Genomic DNA, 24,302 nt, shown 5'->3' with positions numbered 1-24,302 from the left:
AATATATATACACCAGCATTGCTATACCTTATATATTCCCTATACCTCGCCCCATCTTACATTATATACCTTCTATTACTGTACAGAACCCAATGTTTAGAGAAGACGCAGGACATCATTCACATTACAAGTCCCTGATGCGGCGTCTTCAGGGCAGGACCACCGCAGCCATCCTCTGACACAATTAGGAGTAAACTGGTGTCACAACGAATCCTAGAAAGTTTCCTTGTGAAGCGCTGCAGTGTGCGCCCCCACTCCGGGTGCGGGGGGGCTGCGCGTGTTCCCGCCCTTTCCCACTCTCTCCCCTGCAGGAATGTGCACGTCACTCCCGTGTGCACCAATGAACCCGGGGCGCAGATTTTGGAGGGGGCTGGAGGCTTTTGATTCGACTTTCCCGGGACAGATGTGATGTGAGTGTCCGCTGCCGCCATTCACACGCTCCGGCTCTGCAGGGCGCATTGAGCGAGCCTCGCCAGTGACCGGCCGGCGCCCGTGCATTACCTGGCAGAGAGCGGCTGCACCAGGTCTGCGGCGCATCTCCAGCAGCCGCCACTAGGGGGAAGCACGTGTGAGGACAATTCCCTGCACTGGCTCCTGGAGAGCGATCAGTTTACAGCCCCGTCTTGGTTCTCGTTACTTCCTTCTCTTCCCGGTGACTTTTCTCTCATCAGGGAGGACAGGATCCAGGACCGGACACTTCACCGGCGGCTTTATCCGACCTCTTATCCCAGGACTTCTTCTCCTCTGGTCTGGATTGTAACTGAGCCCTGTGCTGGATACAAGGATGATCGTGGCATCATCACTGGTGGAGTGTGGAGTGTGCTGAGACCAGGCAACTTCTACATTGCTCCAGAAGGACCCTCGGAGGAGAAGCATGCTGCTGCCTGTCCAGCTCCGAGGAGGATACGGGCCCCTGCTCCTGGGGCTCTGGAGTTTCTTCACTTTCACCCTGGTTCATAGTTGTCCTGCCAAGTGTACCTGCTCCGGACTCAATGTGGATTGTCATGGCCTGGGACTAAAGACTGTACCTAAGGGGATCCCCAGGAATGCAGAGAGACTGTGAGTATCCCTATGTCCCTCTCAGTCCATCCCTATGTCCATCTATATGTCCATCCCTATGTCCCTCTCTGTCCATCCCTATGTCCCTCTCTGTCCATCCCTATGTCCACCTATATGTCCATCCCTATGTCCCTCTCTGTCCATCTTTATGTCCATCTATATGTCCATCCCTATGTCCCTCTCTGTCCATCTTTATGTCCATCTATATATCCATCCCTATGTCCATTTATATATCCATCCGTATGTCCCTCTTAGTCCATCCCTATGTCCATCTCTATCCCTCCTTATGTCCATCCTTATGTCTTTCCCTGTCCATCCCTATGTCCATCACTGTGACCACCCCTGTTTCCATCCCTACCGTATGTCCATCTCTATATCTATGCCCATCCTTATGTCCCTCCCTATGTCCATCTGTCCAGCTCTGTGACCATCCCTATGTCCACCTCTGTCCATTCTTATGTCCATCTCTATGTCCACCTCTGTCCATCCCTCTGTCCATTTCTGTGTATCTCTATGTCCACTCTTATGTCCATCCTTAGGTCCATCCCTCTGTCCATCCCACTTGGCCCCTGATTATATTCTTATAGGATTGCTCACATGACAGCTTCATCTGTGTCACCTCTGTAAGGTCACAGGTCCCAGCCACCTTACTGATAAGTAACTTTGTGCCCCTGTATTAAAGTTCATCAGTAGGACGTTGTCATTGGGCGCACGGTGTGGACAGTGTCCTGGACCTGTTGAGCTGCTTTTCATGTTTGTAGTTATGATTGGAATCCAGATCCAGATTTTGTTGTAAATCTTATCGAGGACCAGATCCCATTCTGACAACTAACATATTGCAATTATTATTTATTACTATTTTCCATTATAACAGAATATCCTCTGGCTCTGTGCTGTATCTATGGCCATGGTATGTAAAGCGCTGTGGGATTAACAGCACTATATAAATGAATAAATATTATTTTATTATTATTAATATTATTATTATTATTATTATCTGTATGAGTCTGTGCCCACATCTTATACATAAAACTTTGACACCTTTGTCCAAGCCCCCAGTCACGTAAGACAAGACTCAGCAGAGACCCCCGGACCCCATTAGTGACCCCAGGCTGCCCATTATACTTGATTATTTCTGTTTTTCTTTATTTGTTTGCACTAATAACTATATAAATTATGTATAAAACTATATGGGACCATTGGTGGGATCATTTGTAAAATATGTCCCTTTAACCCTTAGAAGAACATACACAATATATTACTACTACTATCCAGCCCTCTAAGGCTATGTTCACACACTGCGTTTTTTACCTGCGTTTTGGGTCCGTTTTTGCTGCAGAAATTTCTTGAGAAATTCTTGTGACCTTTCTGCAGACATTCCCCAGCAAAACCTATGGCAAAAAAAATTAGCTGTGCACACATTGCGTTTTTTTCTTAAGAAAATTCTTTCAGTAGATTTTCTTAAAAAAAAGAATGAGCATGTCACTTCTTTTCTGCAGCTAACTGCGTTTTTTGCCATAGATAATTGGCACAATAATGCAGGGAGCAACCAGCGGTAAAAACGCACCAAAAACGCACCGAAAACGCACCAAAAACGCACCGAAAACATCCTGGTCCCTATCTTGTAATATTGTCCCCTTCCTGCTCCCCTTTTTGTATTATTGCCCCATCCTGGTGCTCATCTTATAGTAATTCCCCATCCTGGTCCTCATCTTATAGTAATTCCCCATCCTGTTCCTCATCTTATAGTAAAGTCCCCATCCTGGTCCTCATCTTATTGTAATTCCCCATCCTGTTCCTCATCTTATAGTAAAGTCCCCATCCTGGTCCTCATCTTAAGTGCCCATCCTCCGCTGCTTGTAGTAATGTGCCCATCCTTGTCCACATCTTATAATAATTCCCCATCCTGGTTCTCATGTTATAGTAATGACCCCATCCTTGTGTCCATCTTATAGCAATGTTCCCATCCTGGTCCTCATCTTATAGTAATGTCCCCATCCTGGTCCCAATGTTGTAGTCATATACCACCTTTATTATTACTGATTCAAATACTATTCGGGAATACACTGAATAAAAATAATAACACTAAGTGCAGTGATTAATATCTCAAAGTAAACACATGCCTTAGTGTATAAGTCTGATCGCTCTGGGCATGCCAAAAATAGCTAATTTCTCAGCAGCAAGTTACATAGTTACATAGTTACTTAAGTTGAAAAAAGACCTAGTTCCATCTAGTACAGCCTTCCTTCACCAATTATATATTTTGTCATTTATAACCAACAATCTTGTGTGTACTGAGGAAATCATCCAGCCCTTTTTTAAAAGCTGTTATAGTATCTGCCATTACTACCTCTTGTGGTAGGGCATTCCACAGTCTGACTGCTCTAACTGTAAAGAACCCTTTCCTATTTAGCTGCCGGAATCTCTTTTCTTCCACTCGCAGTGAGTGCCCCCTGGTCCTTAGTATTGTCTTTGGAAGAAATAAGTCATGTGCCAGTCCTTTATATTGACCACACATGTATTTATACATATAAATGAGATCTCCTCTGAGACGTCTTTTTTTCTAAGGCTACTTTCCCACTTGCGTTGAACGGCATCTGTTGCATTGCGTTGTGTGACAGATGCAACGAATGCGTTGCATATAATGGCACAACGGATGCAACGGATCATACAAAACAACGGAAAGCTCTTTTTTTTCTTTTTCTTCTTTACAGTTTTACTGGCAGCAGACTATTGTGAACGATCAGCTGATCGCTCTCAAAAGCCGGCGGCCAGGTGCTCAGCTGAGCGCTCTCACATGCCGGCGGTGCTCCGCTGAGAGCTTTCACATGCCGGCGGTGCTCAGCTGAGCGCTCTCAATAGCCGGCGGCCGGGTGCTCAGCTGAGCACTCTCAATAGCTGGCTGCCGGGTGCTCAGCTGAGAGCTCTCACATGCCGGTGGCGCTCCGCTGAGAGCTTTCACATGCCGGCGGCCGGGGGTGCTCAGCTGAGCGCTCTCAATAGCTGGCGGCCAGGCGCTCAGCTGAGACCTCTCACATGCCGGGGGTGCTCAGCTGAGAGCTCTCATATGCCGGCGGCCGGGGGCGTTCAGCTGAGCGCTCTCAATAGCCGGCGGCCGGGCGCTCAGCTGAGAACTCTCACATGCCGGCTCAGCTGAACGTTCGGCCACCGAGAAACAAAATAAAGTTTCTGTGATTTAAAAAAACAAAAAAAAATGAGCATGCGCAGTGAAAAGTAAAGGTTTCCGCCGCTCAAAAAAATGCATGCTCTGTTCATTCCGCCCGACGCAGCGTCAAAATAACAACGATGTGTCGTCCAGCGGATGCAACGCTGGCACTTGCGTTACAGTGCGTCGTCCATACAAGTCTATGGAGAATAACACAGTGCGTTAACGGACTGCGCTATTCTCCATAGTGACGGACTGCGCTGAGCGCAAGTGTGAAAGTGCCCTAAGCTAAATATATCTAACTTTTTCAACCTGTCATCATATGGGAGGCCTTCCATTCCTTGTAGTAGTCTAGTTGCCCGCCTTTGAACTGACTCTAACTTCTGAATGTCCTTTTTAAAATGTGGAGCCCAAAACTGGATCCCATATTCCAGATGTGGCCTTACAAGTGATTTATAGAGGGGTACCAATACATTGGGATCACGGGATCTAATTTTTTTATACACCTTGAAATCTTGTTTGCTTTTGCAGCTGCTGCCTGACATTGAGTGCTGCTGCTCAGCTTATTTGTAACTTTGTAATTTGTCTTATATACACTGATACACCAAATAAATGTGTGAACTTGTCCTAGCGGTAGCTTAACATGTGAACAGGTCTGCTCTCCTATTAGCCAATATGTCACTAAAAATATATTGTACTGTTTGGCCTCGAGTGATCAGAGAATACAATGGATACATCATTTCTGAATGTGGTGTGTATAAGGTGGGCGTTCCACACTCCCCCACTGACTGACAGCTGCTTTTTGTATAATCACTGTGGGAAGGGCACCTTAGGGCTCATTCAGTCGTCACTTTCTCACATACGAGTACTATCAAGGTTTTTCATGGACAGCACCCGTACCTGTGATAGTCTATGGGACTGTCCACTGCGTGTGTTGTGTGGTTTTTTGATGACTGAGCAGTTCATAGTAAATCGCAGAGACATGTCCGATATTGATGCGAGTGTCGGATCAAACGTTGCAGTGAAAGTCTGTGGGTCAGTGAAAAAATCAGACCTCACTCGGATGCCAAGCAAGTACTGTCCGTTTTTTTACTGACTATTGGAATAAATGATGACAATCACTGATGAAACGACATCTGAATGAGGCCTAATATATAAGTTTATGACCCCTGGCCCCAAACTTTGCTTCCTCATGGACAGATCTGCTGTAAAGACTGATACTTTATTTTTCTTTCCAATTTAGTTTTGTGGTGACGCTTGTTGATGTTTTGCAGACATTTTCCTTTCTAGCCGTTGGGTAAACCTTGAGCTGACCACTGATGGTCCATACTTTCACCGATTTGTCTGGCTTTTGTGTTGGTGTGTATCTTGTGTAGTGATAGTACCGTATTTTTCGGACTATAAGACGCACCGGACCATAAGACGGTTTTAGAGGAGGAAAATAAGAAAATAAAATTTTAAGCAAAAAATGTGGTCATAACACACTGTTATGGGGCGAGGATCTGCTGCTGACACTGTTATGAGGGTAATGTCCCCAAATTCTCTACTAAGGTACCCCATCCTGGTAATGATGCTCCTGCCTTGTATATGATCCCCATTCTTGTATATATGTCCACCATCCTGGTATGTGCCCACATCCAGGTACAGTATATGCCCCCATCCAGGTATATGCCCACATCCTGTTATGTGCCCCCATCCCGCTATATACCTCATCCTGGTATGTGCCCATTTCCAGGTACCATATATGCCCCCATCCTACTATATACCCCCATCCTGGTATATGGCCCGCATCCTTGTATATATATGTCCCTCATCCTGGTATAGCCCCCATCCTGCTATAAACCCCCATCCTGCTATATGGCCTGCATCCTGTGGCACACAAAAAAATAAACGTTTATACTAACCTTTCCTCTCTCCACGCAGCATCGCTCGTCTTCCTCTCTGTGCCAGTAGCAGCGCCGCTGACCTGTGTGGAGCCATGCACACAACGATGATGTCATCGCTGTGCACACCGCTCTCCACACACATCAGCGGGCCGGCACAGACAGGAGGACATTGCGATGCTGCAGGGAAAGGTGGCCGATGAGTATACTTATTCACTGCGCCCCGTGCTGATGATGATGCACCGGGGGCAGTGAATACAGCCGCACATGATCACTCCAGGCTGTAGTTGCCAGGGATGATCACGTGAGCAGGCTGTTAATTATGCGCGCACCCCCCGCCCATCATCCCGCCCACCTGTCAGCGCCAGCTTCAGGGCTGAGAGATGATAGGCGGGAGGATGTATGCATATGAAAAGAGCGGGCCCAAGTGGTCACGGCAGGCTGCTACAGCCTGCGCATGACGCCGATGACCCACTCCACCACCGCACCCCCTACTTTCCCCCAACATTTGGGGGGAAAAAAGTGTGTCTTATAGTCCGAAAAATACGGTATATGGCATTTAGTTAAGCTATTTTCTGTGCCACATTTTCTAAACTATTTCTCATGCAGACGTGTCCTCATTCTATCTTTTACCAGTGCTGGCAGGGTGGAATACTTTTGCATCATTAATTTAACTAGTATTTTTCCTTGTGTCTGGCGGCATTCCTTGCTTATTTGTGTTTCCTCTTTGTGGAACATTTCTGGTGCATGAAAACCAGAACCAAAATGTTTACAAAAAAAAGTAGTAATCGGAAGTTTAAGCAGTTACAAGTAATGAGAAATGCCGAAATTCATCATGTATATTTGTTTGGTTTTTTAATAGCCATCCTTTATATTTAATTACACTGTGAATGTGAAGATAAATGATATGCCACTGTATTGTTTGGAGAAGTAGTATAGAATTAGCATGATACAGATGGCTGGAGCTAGAGCCAAAGTTTAACACTAATAAATAATACTGATTTATAGCGTTTAGAAGCTGTATCCTTTGCTCATGTCGAGGATTTTTCTAGTCGTATTTATATATTCTCTATTTATCCTGGGGGTTCAGAGGTTTTCTAATAGGACAGAGAAAATCTGAGAATAAAGGTAACAATAGACCACAAATTAAAATCTTACAAGTGATGACGACTTCATATATGCTGATCCCGGCTCTAGTTCAACAAAAAGAAAATTTACTCGTTCTAATTCTATCTACCTTTCTCTGTGTGTAAAGGGAAACTGTCAGCAGGTTTTTACTATGTAATCTGAGAGAAGCATGATGTAGAAGCAGAGACCCTCTCTGCCTTCTCTGTGTGGAGTCAGGCTGTGTTTGACAGTTGGCTGTCTTCATCTAGAGTTGCATGATTTTATCATTGCAGAGTACAATGCGGATTGCACAGATATAATCTATGGAAAGGACAAAATGATTTAACTGACCATTCCTATTGTGCACAATAGTGTTTTTGCCTTTTTAATGCATTTTTCACTTTACAAATCAATAGAGAGGAGCGAAGATATTTGAATTCTACTCAAATATTACAAAATTCAGAAATTCCCAAATTGCTGATTTTTTGTAATTTACTATCATGCTAATGCAGAAAAATAGTGGCATCTGGCTGCCATATTACTGAAGCGTACAGGGCCATTTAAAAACTAATAAAATAAAAAAAAAAATTATACTCACCTTACCGCTCATCCCTGCGGTCCCTCCATTCCTTGCTGTCATCCTTACGTCTTCTTACTGTCCCCGTGAGTGTAGAAACCCCGGGGCATGCACTCAGGGAATTCAGAGCTTGCAGCATTGATAAGGAGATGCATCTGGGACCAGATGGGTGACAGTGAGGAGCGGAGGGGCCTGGGACGTGAGTGGTGAGTATTAGTTCTCATTGTTTACATATTACCTTTTATCTCTCCAGACCCCAGAGCATAATAAGGGTCATTCAATTTGAGGGAAATAACTCCTCTTTGAATCAAATTTCCTGGGAAAATTTGAATTTTGCCTGATCTGAAGAAGCCATAAAAAATGTTTTTGTTTTTTTTTCATGGGGTTTGTAAAGCGGGTTTTACACGCTACAACAAATCTAACGATATGTCGGCGGGGTCACGTCGTAAGTGACGCACATAGGGCATCGTTAGTGTTGTTGTAGCATGTGACAGCTACATGCGATTGAACGCAAAACCGTTCATCGCATACACGTCGTTCATTTCCTTAAAATTGCACGCCGAATTGTTCAATGTTCCCAAGGTACCACACATCGCAGTGTGTGACACCCCGAGAACGGTGAACAGATCTTATCTGCGTCCTGCGGCTCCCGCCGGCAATGCGGAAGGAAGGAGGTGGGCGGGATGTTTACGTCCCGCTCATCTCCGCCCCTCTGCTTCTATTGGCCGACTGCCGCGTGATGTCGCTGTGATGCCGAACGTCCCTCCCACTCCAGGAAGTGGACGTTCGCCGCCCACATCGAGGTCGTATGTACTTGTACGTGTACGTGTGACGGCAAATAATCGTTTGTGCAACACGGTCAACAAATTGAACGTGCTGCACATACGATGGGGGCGGTTACGATCGCATACGATATCGTATGTGATATTGTAAGGTGTAAAGCAGCCTTTAGACAATAGATTCCTCTTAGGCTATGTGCCCACGGGAGTTTGTACCTGTGGATATATCCGCAGGTTTCCCGCAGCTGCTCACCGGAATCTGCAGCTTTTTATAGCTGCGGTAGTACAGCGAAATATCTGCGGTAAACCTGCGGGCATTCGTGCGACTTACCTGCGGAAGGCCCGGCCTCTATGTCCATAGTGGAGAGCCGTGATTTCTGCAGGTATTTCCTCAGGAGTAATTGACATGCAGCTACGTGCGGCTGTGGGACATCTGCAGCATGTTCCGCAGCCGCACGTATCCGCAGCATGGACACAGACACTCCTCATGTCCCATAGGATAACATGGTGAGTGTCTGTACATTCTTAAACCTGGAGATTTATCAAGAAAATCCGCAGATTTTCCGCAGATAAATCCGCAGGTTTAATCTCCCGTGGGTACATAGCCTTAAGAGTTGTTTAGGGGTGACATTTTTTTTAAAAGTATTTTCCATGTCTGGAAATAGATTTAAGGATCCTTAAAATGCAGCAAAACTGTAAAACAAATAGTAAAAAAATATTACTGTTGTTTTAGTGTTTAATCATGTTCAATTAATGCCAACATATAGCCTCAGGTTTTTTTTTCCATATAAAAGAACTCTGGCTGACCGTGTGTGGAGGAAGTCTAATCATTTATAATCTGCTATGTGACATATACATGGAATTGATAACTTGGAGTGAAGGTCTAAAGAGTACTTGAATTACTGTTATAAATGCTTCACTAAGTAGACCTAGGGTATGTGCACACGGTGAGTATTTGGATACAGAATTTTCTGCACCATTTCTGCATCTCTTACCGTAACAGGAAAAATGCACCTGCAAAATGGCGCATTTTCAAAGCTTTTTTGTGCATTTTTGGATGTTTTTTCTATTTTCGTTTTTTCTACCATTTTTGGACACCAATGAATGATATAGAGATATATTATAGCTATAGATAGAGATAGCTATATAGACATATAGACAGACATATAATTGCAGAACCACCAACATTTAATAAAAGTGCACCCTGCAGAGCTTATTGGACTGCTTTTTATGAATAAATAAAGTGAAAAAAAATCGATTCCCCTATTTTTGAGAACCAGCAAAGGTAAAGCAGACAGCTGCTGATATTGTCAGGCAAGAAAGGCCCATGGTTATTAGGCCCTTCTCCACCTAAAAATAACATAGATACACCAATTCTGGCACGGTACATGGCTCTTCCCAATTTCCCTGGTGCAGTGGCATTAATGGTTATGGTAGTTGAGGTTGATGTTAGCTATGTAGAGTCAGCTGCATCAAGCCCTGTTGTTAGTAATGGAGCGGTTTCTATCAAACACCCCCAGTACTAACCCAGTAAGTGGAAAAAACCACATACACAAAAATACTTAAAAAAAAAACCACTCCCCCACACTTTCCCTGGTTCACCATTCTATTTTAAAAAAAATCCAAGATGGTTTACTGTAGTGCAGGGATTCCACCATAGTCCACAAAGACATAAAAAGAGAGAAAGAAAAAAAAAGACACTGTCCCTCATTCACCAATTTATTAGAAAGTAAAGTTTCCACTTCCAATGTGGTCCAGAAGTTCCCATGACGTTCCCCGATTACCTGGATCAAAGGCTATGGAGCCTCAGAACGAGTCTCAGCTCATGCCACGCACCGCGAGACCCAGGACACTGATGTGCGGTGACATTGCTGATGAGGATGGTGTAATGCACAAGGTCACTAGGTAAACATGATGTATACATAGAAAGACAAAAGAAAGTAAACTGGGTGTGTTAATAATGGCTCCAAAGTGTCAAAGTATAGGAGTCTCAAAAATGGAGAACTAAGTCAGTGCAAACAAATGGGCTGACCAAGGAGCAAAATCAACCAGAGATTGGAGCCCCAGGAATTTTCATCTGCATATTTCCAGTGCATGCTGGAAAGAAAGAAGAGTTTCCTTAAGCTGAACGATTGCAGGGAGTAGCCGGGTCTCGCTTTTTTGAGGACCTAGGGATTGCAAATACATAGATAAAGCAAAAAACAAACAAACAAAAAACGAAAAAACAAAGAACACTGAATTATTCATCCAAATATAACAGCCTTATGTAAGAGGTGAAAACCCACATGGTGAGCTACTACACATGCTACATGTTTACGGATCAACTGGACAGAAATGTCAACTTCACCTGTTACAAATGCTGACTAGTAGCCCTTTTAGAGGAAAAAGTGCAGGGACTGGAAGAAAGAATAGCAATGCTGAAGCTCATTAAACAAGGGGAGGATTTCTTGGACGAAGCAGAAGCAATCCTTCAGGATACGGAAAGGGAGAAAAGCTTCAGAGTACCTGCAGAAGCAGAAAAATGGATACATATGATCAAAAGGAGCCAGCGGATCACAAGGCCATCACCATGCACACAACTTAAAAACTGTTATCAAGCCATCATGCAGGAGAATGAAAATGGCACCACTCAAGACGACACCATTCCAACCAAAGAAGAAACAAAATTTACCTAGAAATAGTCAGGAGCATTAAAAATAGTGTTCCCAGGAGGAAAAGAAGAGTCATATCCATAGGCACGGAGGTAGCTGTCTGCAGGCTGGACTAATCCGCAAAAGAAGTATGCTGCCTCCCAGGAGCAAAAATCAATGATGTGACCAACAGGATACCGAACCTCCTAAGTTCCAAGAATGACAACCCATTCCTACTGATACATGTAGGAGGCACAAATAACACCGCAAAAAAATACTTACCAACTATCTGCTAAGACTGAAAATCTGTGCAAGAAGTTGAAGGAACTGGATGTGCAGGTTGTTTTCTCATTAATCCTCCTAGTTGATGGTCATGGCATCAGGCGATGGAATAGGATACCAGAAGTGAACAACTGGCTATGACGATGGTGCAAACAGCAATGATTTGGATTTTTGGTTTTGGATCTTGGAGTGAATTCCCTTTACGATGGACTCCTCACTAGAGCTGGGTTACGCCTCACAAAACCTGGAAAACACACATTTGCCAGAAGACTTGCCACACTCATCAGGAGGGTTTTAAACTAGAAAAAGAAGGGTTGGGAAGAAAAATGCCAGGCAAGAACATGCAGCTAAAGGACATACTGATCAAGGATACTAGATGCGGTAAAGAGGACAGAGGACAGGGTACTCAGAAGGAATCTACGAAAAGGGGAGCAACACAGCAAAAACTATGTGTTTACACAAACGCTCAAAGCATGGGAAGCAAACAAAGAGAACTAGAGGTAGTAATGCAGAAGGAAAACTATGACGACATTGGCATCACTGAAATCTGGTGGAGTGACACGCACGATTGGAACATACAGATGATAGGATACAACTTATTCAAAAAGAATAGATCAAAAAAAGAGGAGTTGCATTGTAGGTTAAAAAAGCGCATATTTCCACTGAAAGTAAAGTTTCAGAGAATAAAAATCTATTAGAAGATATATGGATAAGACTCCACAGAGAAAACAATGGAAAATACATCATAATAGGCGTTTATTATAGATCACTAAGTCCATCAGAGGATATGGATTAGATTTTTTCACACCAAATGACCACATTTTCAAAAAAATATGAAATAGTAATCATGGGAGATTTCAACTACCCAGACATTCATTGGGAAACCCTCACAGGTAAGAGTAAAGGCTCCATCCAATTTCTGTCCTCCCTTATATTTAATCTCCCAGCTAGGGGAAGAAAATATGAGGAGATCAGCCATCTTGGACCTAGTCCTAACAAACAAAGAAGATATGATTAAGAGACTAAAGGTAGCAGGAACTCTGGGACTCAGCAATCATGCTATCCTTGAATTTGGGGTTGCAAGACGAGGAAGACCTGAGAAGACACAGACTTCAAGGCTAGACTTTAGCAGAGCGGACATCAAGGGCCTAAAGGCAAAGGTTGGTAGAATTCCATGGTATATAATTCTGAAGCAAAAAACTGCACATGAAGGATGGGGAATCTTCCGTAAGGAAATCCTTAATGCACAAGAACAAGCATAGATAAAAGGAAAAAAAATGGGAAAGCCCTAAATAAATTAGGTTGGATGACCAACAAATTACATCTGATAAAAACAAAAAAGGAAATGTACAAGTGTAAAATGGGGGTTATACCTAGGGAGGAATACATGGCAGTTTGCAGACTCTGCAAGAAAAGCGTCAAAAAAGCTAAGGCTGAACACAAATTGAGACTTGCAAAAGAGGCCAAGTGTAAGGTAAAAGGATTTTGGGGGTATGTTAAAAGCAAAAGAAAAGTGAAGGAGACCATAGGAGTCCTGCAGAATCAAAAAGGTGAAACAGTCAACAAGGTGGAACAGCAGGTGGAAATACTAAACTTGTATTTCTTATCTGTCTTCGCCCAAAAAACTAATACAAGCATCAACAATAATCATGATGGAAGTGATAGTCAAGAGGAATCCAATAAGCAAATGATTGATAGTAGAACACTTAGGAAACCAAGTCCCCAGGTCCTGATGATTTACACCCTAGAGTCCTGAAAGATATAGCTGATGAAATAATAGTACAACTTGCAATAATATTCAATAAGTCATGGGAAACAGGAGTGGTCCCTCTAGATTAGAAAAGAGCAATTGTGGTTCCTATCTACAAGAAGGGGAAAAAGGAGGATCCAGGGAATTACAGGCCAGTAAGCCTGACCTCTATTGCAGGAAAAATTGTCAAAGAACATTTACTTAGGTACCTGGATGTGAAGGCATTAATTATCCAAAACCATATGATCAATAAATCTTGTCAGACCAACCTGATATCCTTCTACAACAAAGTCACTGAATGGTTGGACCAGTGGAATGCTGTGGAAATAGTATATACCTTGACTTCAGTAAAGTAATTAATAAAGTATCACTTGACATCCTCATTGAAAAAATAATCAAGTACAGAAACAACAAAAAATCAATTAGATGGATTCACAACTGGCTTAATAATCGGGCACAATAAGTAATACTAATTGGCAAAACATCAACCTGGAGGAAAGTCAAAAGCGGGGGCCACAAGGCTCTCAGCAGGGCTCAGTGCTTTTTAACATTTTTCATAAATGATTTGGGCAACGGAATTATTGGGGAACTCATTCAAAATTCACAGATGATACTAAGATAGGAGGAATAGCCAACACTAGACAGGAAAGAGACCATATTCAAAAGGATCTAGACACACTCGAATGGGCTGATGTTACGGTTGCTGTGGCACTGGAGTCTATGTCCAGATTTCTTGCTACTGCACATGTGCAAGCGCTGGAGACTAAGTCCTATCTTGGAGCCATTGCATATGTGCGGGTGACATCATCGCTGACACGAGGTCACATGTCTCTGACACCTTCTATGCCGATTGGCCGCTGGTCATGTGCTTGTGACACGTGGTCACATGTCTCTGACACCTTCTATGCCGATTGGTCGCTGGTCATGTGCTTGTGACGCTTTGCTCGGTGATAGGCCAGCGTGACGTCATTCCTGTCCTTCTGGCAGCGGATTGGCTCTGGTGTCCTCCATCTTGGATGAGGCACAGAGTCTATATAAGACCCTGACGCACGCCGCACGGCGCTCAGTCCTCTTGGTTCATGCATTAGAGTAGACGCTCTGTGCACGTTCCTCTAGGCATCTCTCTGTCTATGCTAGGTGAGCGCTACCGGCAGGGTAGCGTTCTTATACCTTACAGTTTCGGCTTACCTTCCTTACCTTCAGCTTTCCTTACCTCTTAGGGGAGCGGACATAGGCAGGTGCCTGAGGCACATGGTCCGGCTGGGCCTTGTGATTCTACTCGTAGGTGGACGTTGCCGCTAGGGTAATGTTCCTTATACTCCGTCTGGCAGTTGTTCGTATCCTCGCACACTAGGGGAGCGAACAGAGGTAGGAGCTTTGTGCGGCTTATGCTGCTGTCCGTCTCTTTTGCACCACTAGAAGAGCGGACCTAGGCAGGTACCATATCTAGTGGTTCATGTCGTCGCACACTAGTGGAGCGAACGGAGGTAGGAGTTTTGTGCGGCTTACGCTGCTGTTCGTCTCTTTTGCACCACTAGAAGAGCGGACCTATGCAGGTGCCATATCTAGTGGTTCGTGTCCTCGCACACTAGTGGACCGAACGCAGGTAGGAGCTTTGTGCGTCTTATGCTGCTGTCTGTCTCTTTTGCACCACTAGTGGAGCGGACCTAGGTAGGTGCCATTTCACACTCACTGCCTTTGTCTCTGTGATTATTAACAGAGACCATTCCACACACCCTCCAAGTAAGGGATGAATTGCCTTATTTACTAATTATATTCCTCTGTGAGTTTAACAGACGTATTGCACTCTGCCATAGTCTTAAGCAGAGTCTTTGCACGGTGGACCCTGACTGTCTGATACTCCTTTAGGTTTTATTATCAGACAGCCCCCTGTAACATTAGGACTGAGCCAAGGGTCTGGCAGTTATGGCAGAATATCAGCAGTTAAACCGTTACATACAAGTACTTGAGTCACGGCTCAAGAGTATAGAGGATGAACCTCAGACCATGGTAACATCTGCACATGATCCTCGACTTGCTCTGCCAAACAGATATTCTGGCGATGCCAGATCATGTCGTGGTTTCATTAGTGTCAGATACACCTAGAGGTCAACTCTTCTTGCTTCTCTACGGAGAGGTCCAGAGTAGGCTTTATCATCTCCTTACTTCAGGACAAAGCCTTAGAATGGGCGACTCCCCTATGGGAGCGCTCTGATGTGGTTACTCTGAGACATTAAGACTTTCTTGATGCTCTTAAGGCGGTATTCATGGGTCCGCAGGTTACCCATGATGCGGCGCTGAGACTGTTAGATCTATCTCAGGGTTCGTTATCCACTAGTTCTTATGCCATTGCTTTTAGAACTCTGGTGGCAGAACTAGATTGGCCAGAGAAGGTGTTGATTCCTATCTTCTGGAGAGGGTTGGCAGGCTATGTCAAGGATGCTCTTGCTACTCGTGAGGTCCCTGCTTCTCTGGAGGACTTGATCACAGTAGCAACGAGGATCGACGTACGCCATAGGGAACGTAGACTCGAGGTCTCTTCCTCACGCCCTAAGCATCGGGCTATTCCAGTTGTTGAGGGTCCACTACCATCTTCCCCAGCATCTGAAACATCTCCCACTCCTATGGAGTTAGGTCATACGTCCTCCAGACTACGCAAGTCTGGTCCTCCTATATGTTACGTATGTCGTCAGGCTGGGCACTATGCCAACAAGTGTCCTAGCCGTCAGGGAAACTCCCAGGCCTAGTAACCATTAGAGGGGGGTTACTAGAGACGTCTTCTGCACCCTCTAAGTGTAGTATCCCAGGTCAGCTCTCATTCTCTGAGAATACATGGCCTATTATGGCTTTTGTGGATTCCGGAGCTGACGGGACTTTTGTGTCCTCAGGATTTGTAAAGAGACACAATATTCCCTCTATCATGTTAGAGGCACCTATTCCTGTCCGTGTTGTTAATGGAACTATGTTGTCTGACTCCATTACATTGAGGACAGTTCCCTTGTGCCTTTCCCTGTCTCAGGGTCACATAGAGGAGATTTCTTTTCTTGTTTTGCCTGAGGGTATAGACGACGTCCTTCTGGGTCTCCCATGGCTTCGGACTCATGCTCCTCACATTGACTGGGAGTCCGACAGCATTATTAGTTGGGGTTCGAAATGTCAGTCCTGATGTCTTCCCTTACCACCTAAGGTCGTGCGGTTGCATCAACTGCTCTCTCTCCCATACCTACACCCTATTTGGATTTCGCTGACGTGTTCTCCAAACAGGGTGCTGAGGTTCTTCCACCCCATAGGCCGTATGACTGTGCCATAGACCTTATCCCAGGTTTGGTTCCACCTAAGGGCAGGGTTTACCCCTTGTCGATACCTGAGTCGGATGCCATGTCGACCTATATAAGAGAGAGTTTAGAGAAGGGGTTCATTCGTAAGTCTGTCTCTCCCGCGGGAGCTGGGTTTTTCTTTGTTCGGAAGAAAGAGGGTGATTTGCGTCCCTGCATAGATTACAGGGGTCTCAATGCAATCACAATAAAGAACAAATACCCGTTACCTTTAATTTCGGAGCTCTTTGACAGACTGAGGGGAGCTCAAGTTTTTACGAAGTTGGATCTGCGGGGTGCGTATAACTTGGTACGAATTCGAGAGGGTGACGAATGGAAGACCGCTTTTAACACCCGAGACGGTCACTATGAATACCTCGTCATGCCTTTTGGTTTATGTAATGCACCCGCAGTATTTCAGGACTTCGTAAACGATGTGTTCAGGGATTTACTGTTATCCTCTGTAGTGGTGTATCTGGACGACATCCTGATTTTTTCTCCTGATCTGGAGACTCATCGTCAGGATGTCGTTCGTGTCCTTTCCCGTTTAAGGGAGCACTCATTGTTTGCTAAACTCAAAAAATGTGTATTCGAGCAGTCATCCTTGCCTTTTTTGGGCTACATTATCTCACAAGAGGGTCTGGCTATGGATCCTGCGAAGCTCTCTGCTGTCCTGGAATGGTCCGAACCTCATTCCTTGAAGGCGGTGCAACGCTTCTTAGGATTCATAAATTATTACAGGCAGTTCATACCCCATTTTTCTACTTTGGTGGCCCCTTTGGTGGCCTTGACTAAGAAAGGTGCTAATCCCAAAGTCTGGTCTACTGAGACATCTCAGGCTTTTGAGGCAGTAAAAAGACACTTTTCAACTGCTCCCGTTCTTCAAAGACCCGATGAGAATAAGCCCTTCCTCTTAGAGGTTGATGCCTCTTCAGTGGGTGCTGGTGCGGTCTTGTATCAAAAGAACGGTGCAGGTAGAAAAAGGCTGTGTTTCTTCTTTGCTAAAACCTTTTCACCGGCAAAGAGAAATTATACCATTGGGGATAGGGAACTGCTCGCCCTGAGATTAGCCTTGGAGGAGTGCCGTCACTTGCTGGAAGGAGCGAAACATCCTTTCCAGGTCTATACAGACCATAAGAATCTGACGTACTTACAAACCGCTCAGCGTCTGAATCCTCGCCAAGCCCGCTGGTCCTTGTTTTTCTCCCGCTTTCACTTCCCCATCAACTATCTGTCTGGGAGTAAGAATAACAAGGCAGACGCCCTGTCTCGCTCTATGGTTTCTACCCAGGAAGAGATTGACGCACCTCGTCTTATCCTTCCCTCCAGGGTTTTTCATACGCTCTCCCCTGTGACGTTAGACCAAATCCCACCGGGCAAGACCTTTGTTCCGCCTGATCGACAGATTGATATACTGTCGTGGGCCCACACCTCAAAGGTGGGTGGGCATTTTGGTATTAGGCGGACACGAGAGTTACTGGAGAGGGGGTATTGGTGGCCACACTTAGCCAGCCACGTCAAGAGATATGTCGGTTCCTGCTACTCGTGTGCTCGCAACCGTCCATTATGGCAGAGACCGGCTGGGCTCTTGCATCCTTTACCAGTGCCAGATAGACCATGGGAGGTGGTAGGCATGGACTTTGTGGGTGATCTTCCGTGTTCACAGGGACATAAATTTGTGTGGGTCATTACGGACCATTTCTCCCGGATGGTTCATCTCGTACCATTATCGAGAATCCCATCTTCCAGGGTACTAGCCAAACTATTCCTCAAGCATGTCTTTAGGCTTCACGGGATGCCAGATCGTATCATTTGTGATAGAGGCCCGCAATTTGCTTCCCGTTTCTGGCGAGATCTTTGTAGCCTTCTGCAAATTGAGTTGAATCTCTCTTCGGCATACCATCCGGAGACCAATGGTTTGGTTGAGCGTACCAATCAATCCATGATTATATACCTTCGACACTTTGTTGCTGAGAACCACGATAACTGGTCCTCCCTCCTACCCTGGGCAGAATTTGCCCTTAACAATTCGCTGGCTGAGGCCACTGGGCAGACACCGTTCGTACTCAATAATGGGCAACACCCTAGGGTACCGGTACCGTTTCCCGCTGTTGCACCTCCTCCTCTTGTGGCCGACTGGGCAACTAATGCCAGAGAGGTTTGGGATCGGACTCGAGTCGATCCAAGCAGCTAAGGACCGTATGAAGACGGTTTCCGATCGGTTTCGTCGCCCGGCTCCTGTCTTTTCTCCGGGGGACTTTGTGTGGCTCTCTGCAAAACACGTGAGACTTAGAGTGAGCTCTGTCAAATTTGCTCCTCGCTTCCTGGGTCCTTATGAGGTTCTTCGACAGGTAAATCCTTTAGTCTACCAATTGAAGTTACCCGTCCATCTTAGGATCCATGACAAATTCCATGTCTCACTGCTAAAGCCGGCTATTTTACCTCACACTCGTGAAGTGCACTCTCCTGCCTCTGATTCCTCTCGCTCTAGCTATGAGGTACGAGCCATAGTTGGTTCTAAGATGGTTAGAGGGCGCAGGTTCTTCTTGATAGATTGGGAGGGCTACGGCCCGGAACATCGCTCTTGGGAGCCTGAGGAGGCTGCCCATGCTCCCGACTTAGTTGCCGATTACCTGCGTCGCCGGGAGGGGGGCCCTTGAGGGGGAGGTACTGTTACGGTTGCTGTGGCACTGGAGTCTATGTCCAGATTTCTTGCTACTGCACATGTGCGAGCACTGGAGACTATGTCCAGATTTCTTGCTACTGCACATGTGCAAGCGCTGGAGACTAAGTCCTATCTTGGAGCCATTGCACATGTGCAGGTGACATCATCGCTGACACGAGGTCACATGTCTCTGACACCTTCTATGCCGATTGGTCGCTGGTCATGTGCTTGTGACGCTTTGCTCGGTGATAGGCCAGCGTGACGTCATTCCTGTCGTTCTGGCAGCGGATTGGCTCTGGTGTCCTCCATCTTGGATGAGGCACAGAGTCTATATAAGACCCTGACGCACGGCGCTCAGTCCTCTTGGTTCATGCATGAGAGTAGAAGCTCTGTGCACGTTCCTCTAGGCATCTCTCTGTCTATGCTAGGTGAGCGCTACCGGCAGGGTAGCGTTCTTATACCTTACAGCTTCGGCTGCAGTCCGTATCCTTACCTCTTAGGGGAGCAGACATAGGCAGGTGCCTGAGGCACATGGTCCGGCTGGGCCTTGTGATTCTACTCGTAGGTGGACGTTGCCACTATGGTAACGTTCTTTATACTCCGTCTGGCAGTTGTTCGTATCCTCGCACACTAGGGGAGCGAACAGAGGTAGGAGCTTTGTGCGGCTTATGTTGCTGTCCGTCTCTTTTGCACCACTAGAAGAGCGGACCTAGGCAGATGCCATATCTAGTGGTTCGTGTCCTCGCACACTAGTGGAGCGAACGCATGTAGGAGTTTTGTGCGGCTTACGCTGCTGTTCGTCTCTTTTGCACCACTAGAAGAGCGGACCTAGGCAGGTGCCATATCTAGTGGTTCGTGTCCTCGCACATTAGTGGAGCGAACGCAGATAGGAGCTTTGTGCGGCTTACGCTGCTGTCCGTCTCCTGGCACCACTAGAGGAACGGACCTAGGTAGGTGCCATTTCACACTTACTGCCTTTGTCTCTGTGATTATTAACAGAGACCATTCCACACACCCTCCAAGTAAGGGAGGAATTGCCTTATTTACTAATTATATTCCTCTGTGAGTTTAACAGAGGTATTGCACTCTGCCACAGTCTGCAGCAGAGTCTTTGCACGGTGGACCCTGACTGTCTGATACTCCTTTAGGTTTTATTATCAGACAGCCTCCTGTAACAGCTGAGGAGAACAGAATGGTTTTTTAACAGGGACAAATGCAAAGTCCTACATCTGGGTAAAATAAATGTAAAAAGCATATATAGTATGGGAGGAATAGAACTAGGTGATAGCACTGGGGAAAAGGATTTGGGCATAATAGTAAATCCCAGATTCAACATGAGCCAACAATGCAGATTCTGGGATGTATCAAGACAAGCATTGAATCTAGATCAACAGCGGTAATTATTCCCCTTATTCTCTGCCCTGCTCAGACCCCACTTGGAATACTGTGTACAGTTCTGGGCGCCCCAATTCAAGAAAGACATCTATATATTGGAGCAAGTCCAGAGAAAAGCAACCAAGATGGTAAAAGGTCTGCAAACCATGTCAAATGAAGACTGATTAATAGGAATGTTTAGTTTGCAAAACAGAAGGCTGAGAGGAGACTTAATAGTGGTCTATAAATACCTGAAGCCCCAAAAATGAATGGAAACAAAGAGCTGGAGAGTTTTGAAGTGGCCAGCAATGGGTCCACCTCTATATCCCATTGAACACCTGTGGAGAGTTCTTAAAATTTCTGTTTGGAAAAGTCATCCTTCAAATATGAGAGATCTGGAGCAATTTACAAAAGAAGAGTCCACACGTTCCAATATTCCAGTTGACAGGCATAAGATTCTTGTTGGTGGTTATAGGAAGTGATTGATTGCAGTTATTTATTCCAAAGGGTGTGCAAATATTAAGTTGAGGGTGCCAACAATTTTATCCAGCCTATTTTTGGAATTTTGTGTGAAATTATGTCCAATTTGGCTTACTTCTCTATTTTTTTTGTGTTGTACCAATACACACAAAGGAAATGAACATGTACGTGTATGACAAAACGTAATTGCAATAATTTTCTGGGGGAAATTCTTCATTTTCTGGAACATTTTCAAGGGTGCCAACACTTTCGGTCATAACTGTAATAGGGACAGGACTGCTGCAGAAATGCTGCAAAATGAAATACTCACCAAATACTTAACGTTAGAACATGGTTTTAAGAGGACCAGTCACTGGCTCAAAAAATTGTGTTAAATGTATTGTAAAAATTATTGAGCTCTGCTGGTTTCCATTTTACACTGCAGAGATCAAAGGGAAATAGGTGTGCTTGTTCTGCGCTGCTGTGAAAGATCAACGAACCATAGAAATCCAGGACAATGGATGGAGAACATGCGGTTTATTCTACACATTTGTATATTGTATATTGTAATGTGGTAGTTCAGAAGCAAAAGCTAGATAGCTTTGAAATGCGTAGAATAAACCGTATGCTCTCCATTCGTGTGTCCTGGACTTCTTCAGCTTGGTTGATCTTTTCACAGCAGCGCAGAACAAGCACATTTCAGCAAAAGTGATACCATTTAAAAAAGTGCACCCTGTAGCGCTAGAGCTTCCAATCTCTAATCAAGAGCTGTGGGATGCTATAACTTCTTCAAAGACAAGCAAGGCACCAGGCCCCGACGGGTTCCCACTCCTTTACTACAAAAGATTCAGGGATCACCCCACATCTCGTATCGGCATTTAATTCTAGAGCTCTGAATGACTTTACCCCGAATAGGGATTCCCTTGGAGCTCACATTACCGTAATTCATAAGGCAGGAAAGAAACCCAACCAAGTGCGCCAGTTTTCGCCCATATCTCTATTAAATGTAGACACCAAATTGTTCGCCAAAATTCTTGCAACAAGAATAGCTCCCCTTCTCTCGCGAATTGTCCATCCAGATCAGGCGGGTTTTGTTGCAGGTCGTGAGGCCCAAGACAATACCATTAAAGCCATCAATCTAATACACAAAGCCAAACTAGGGGGGATCCAGTCCATACTGCTCTCAACTGATGCCGAAAAGGTGTTTGACAGAGTAGATTGGACTTTTATGGAAACCACGCTCAGAAGTCTGGGGTTGGGCGACGGAATGATGAGATGGATGTTATCTCTTTACTCAGATCCCTCGGCAAGGGTCAGAGTGAATGGCATACTCTCAGATTCATTTTCTACTTCAAATGGCACTCGCCAGGGATGCCCGTTATCGCCTCTAATATTTATACTCACACTGGATTTTCTGGATTATACTCACACTTTTTTTCTGTTGTCATATTCTGAGAGCTGTCAGAATGAGGCTCTCATAGAGTTACATTGATATCTAATCTCTAGCATGCTCCATTAAACATTGGAGCTGCCAGCAGGTCACAGATTACAGGGGCAGGGGACTAAAGGCCCCTTTACACACTGCAACATTGCTAGCGACATCGCTGTAACGTCACCGTTTTTGTGACGTAATAGCGACCTCCCCAGCGACATTGCAGTGTGTGACATGCATCAGTGACCTGGCCCTTGCTCTGAGGTTGCTGATCACTACAAATCTTTCAGGAACATTTTTTGGTCCATTGTTTCCCGCTGCACAGCCTGCATTGGTGTGTTTGACACCGTTACAACGACATCGTTAGCGACTTCGAACCCAACCCTTAAGCATGCTATAGCATTCCCTTTCCCGCACCCTTACCTCCAATTGGTGGTTGCTGTTGCGTTCTGATTGGGGTCGCCAATAAGAACGCACTAGCGATCACCAATCGGAGCTGAGGGGGGCGTGTAAAAAGGACACCAAGGTGGCTTCAGTGCCAAACACTACGCCCCTAACATAGCTGTAAGTCGTCAAATAGCTGCTGTGTGACACGTCCCCAACGACCAGAGAGGTCGTTCTGCAGGTCCGTATCGCTGCTGCGTCGTTGACCAGATCTGCCTGTTTCACAGCTCACCAGAGACTCACCAGAGACTTTCCAGCGATCCCGGCCAGGTCGGGATCGCTGGTGGGATCGCTAGCAAGTCTCCGTGTGTAAAGGGGCCTTTACATTTAAAACACTACTCCAGCGAGGCAATAAAAACAAACGCTGGAATGGTGCTTTAAGATTTCCCACGGCATAATTTTATATGTCTGATTTTTTGAAAAATAGTGTATCAAAAAAGCATTGGTTCTGGGGTTGACCATCCAATATAGGCTTGTCCATATATATATGAAGCTTTAAAGTTTGTTGCCATAAAAAGGCTATAAAATTGGCCAACATCATGTTATAGAATAGGATGTAACATTGATAAAAGTCCCCCATCTTTCTGTTTTACTGTTGAATAAATGTTACTATTTTCTTATAGCATTAAAGATGATAGCCATTTTTCGTTAGTGGTATCATGACTTTGGACACTTCAAGAGTGAAGATAAATCTTTCAGTTCCAGTCTGCCCACCTCTTTATGATTATTATGTCTCTTTAGCTACAAGTTAAGCATATTTATTACAGCTAATATATCCCTGGGGATTTTGTACAGCTTCCCATCAATCCTTCTGGCCATGCCGGACACAGATTGTGGTGCCATAAAATAAATGGCTCTCACAAAAAAAGCAAAAAATTGAAATAGTACCTTTTTCATTTTTCTTTTTTTAAAATATTAGACTCAGACTGCTACTTCTATGTAATACCACTAATATTCAGTAGCACGTAAGAAGGAAAAGTAACAAATTAACTCTCTCATCCTTTCCATTTAGGACAATAAACCTGACTTTAGTACCACATTTTGTCAGACCACTTGCATTCTTAAAGGGTGGTCCGAAATACAATTTAATTGTCATCTTAAATCCCAATATATTTAATGCCACAATCTATTTTCTAATCTAAAAATACATCTCCTTTCATAACTACACTAACTGCTGTTTCTTTTCTAACTGCATTTTTTCCTTTAGTCACCGTCACAGCCTTTTCCCACTGATGATGCTTCGTTTGAGTATCCCAGCATGCATTACTATTCTGAAACAAAGCGTAATAAAAAAGGAAGTAGGAAAAAAAACAAAGCGGTTGAATAGTTTAGTTAGAGAAGGAGGGGGAATTTTTAATTCTAGTATATTGAACAAAAACAT

At 44.8% G+C, this 24,302-nt stretch overlaps 1 protein-coding gene across 2 annotated transcripts in view; it reads left to right on the top strand.

The window, feature by feature from the left end:
* Positions 1-392: 392 nt before the first annotated feature.
* Positions 393-24,302, top strand: part of SLIT3 (slit guidance ligand 3) — an 878,603-nt gene continuing 854,693 nt past the window's right edge. For both annotated transcript variants that reach the window (XM_075344498.1, XM_075344497.1), the window contains exon 1: positions 393-1,059. In XM_075344498.1, coding sequence (XP_075200613.1) covers positions 875-1,059 — 185 coding nt within the window. In that variant the 5' untranslated portion in view covers positions 393-874. The remainder of the gene's footprint in view (positions 1,060-24,302) is intronic.

The sequence above is a fragment of the Anomaloglossus baeobatrachus genome, chromosome 4 (genome assembly GCF_048569485.1).
Source record: "Anomaloglossus baeobatrachus isolate aAnoBae1 chromosome 4, aAnoBae1.hap1, whole genome shotgun sequence".
NCBI classification, from domain to species: Eukaryota; Metazoa; Chordata; class Amphibia; order Anura; family Aromobatidae; genus Anomaloglossus; species Anomaloglossus baeobatrachus.
The sequence above is the reverse complement of the archived record's forward strand: the minus strand, read 5'-3'. Positions and strand labels throughout refer to the sequence as shown.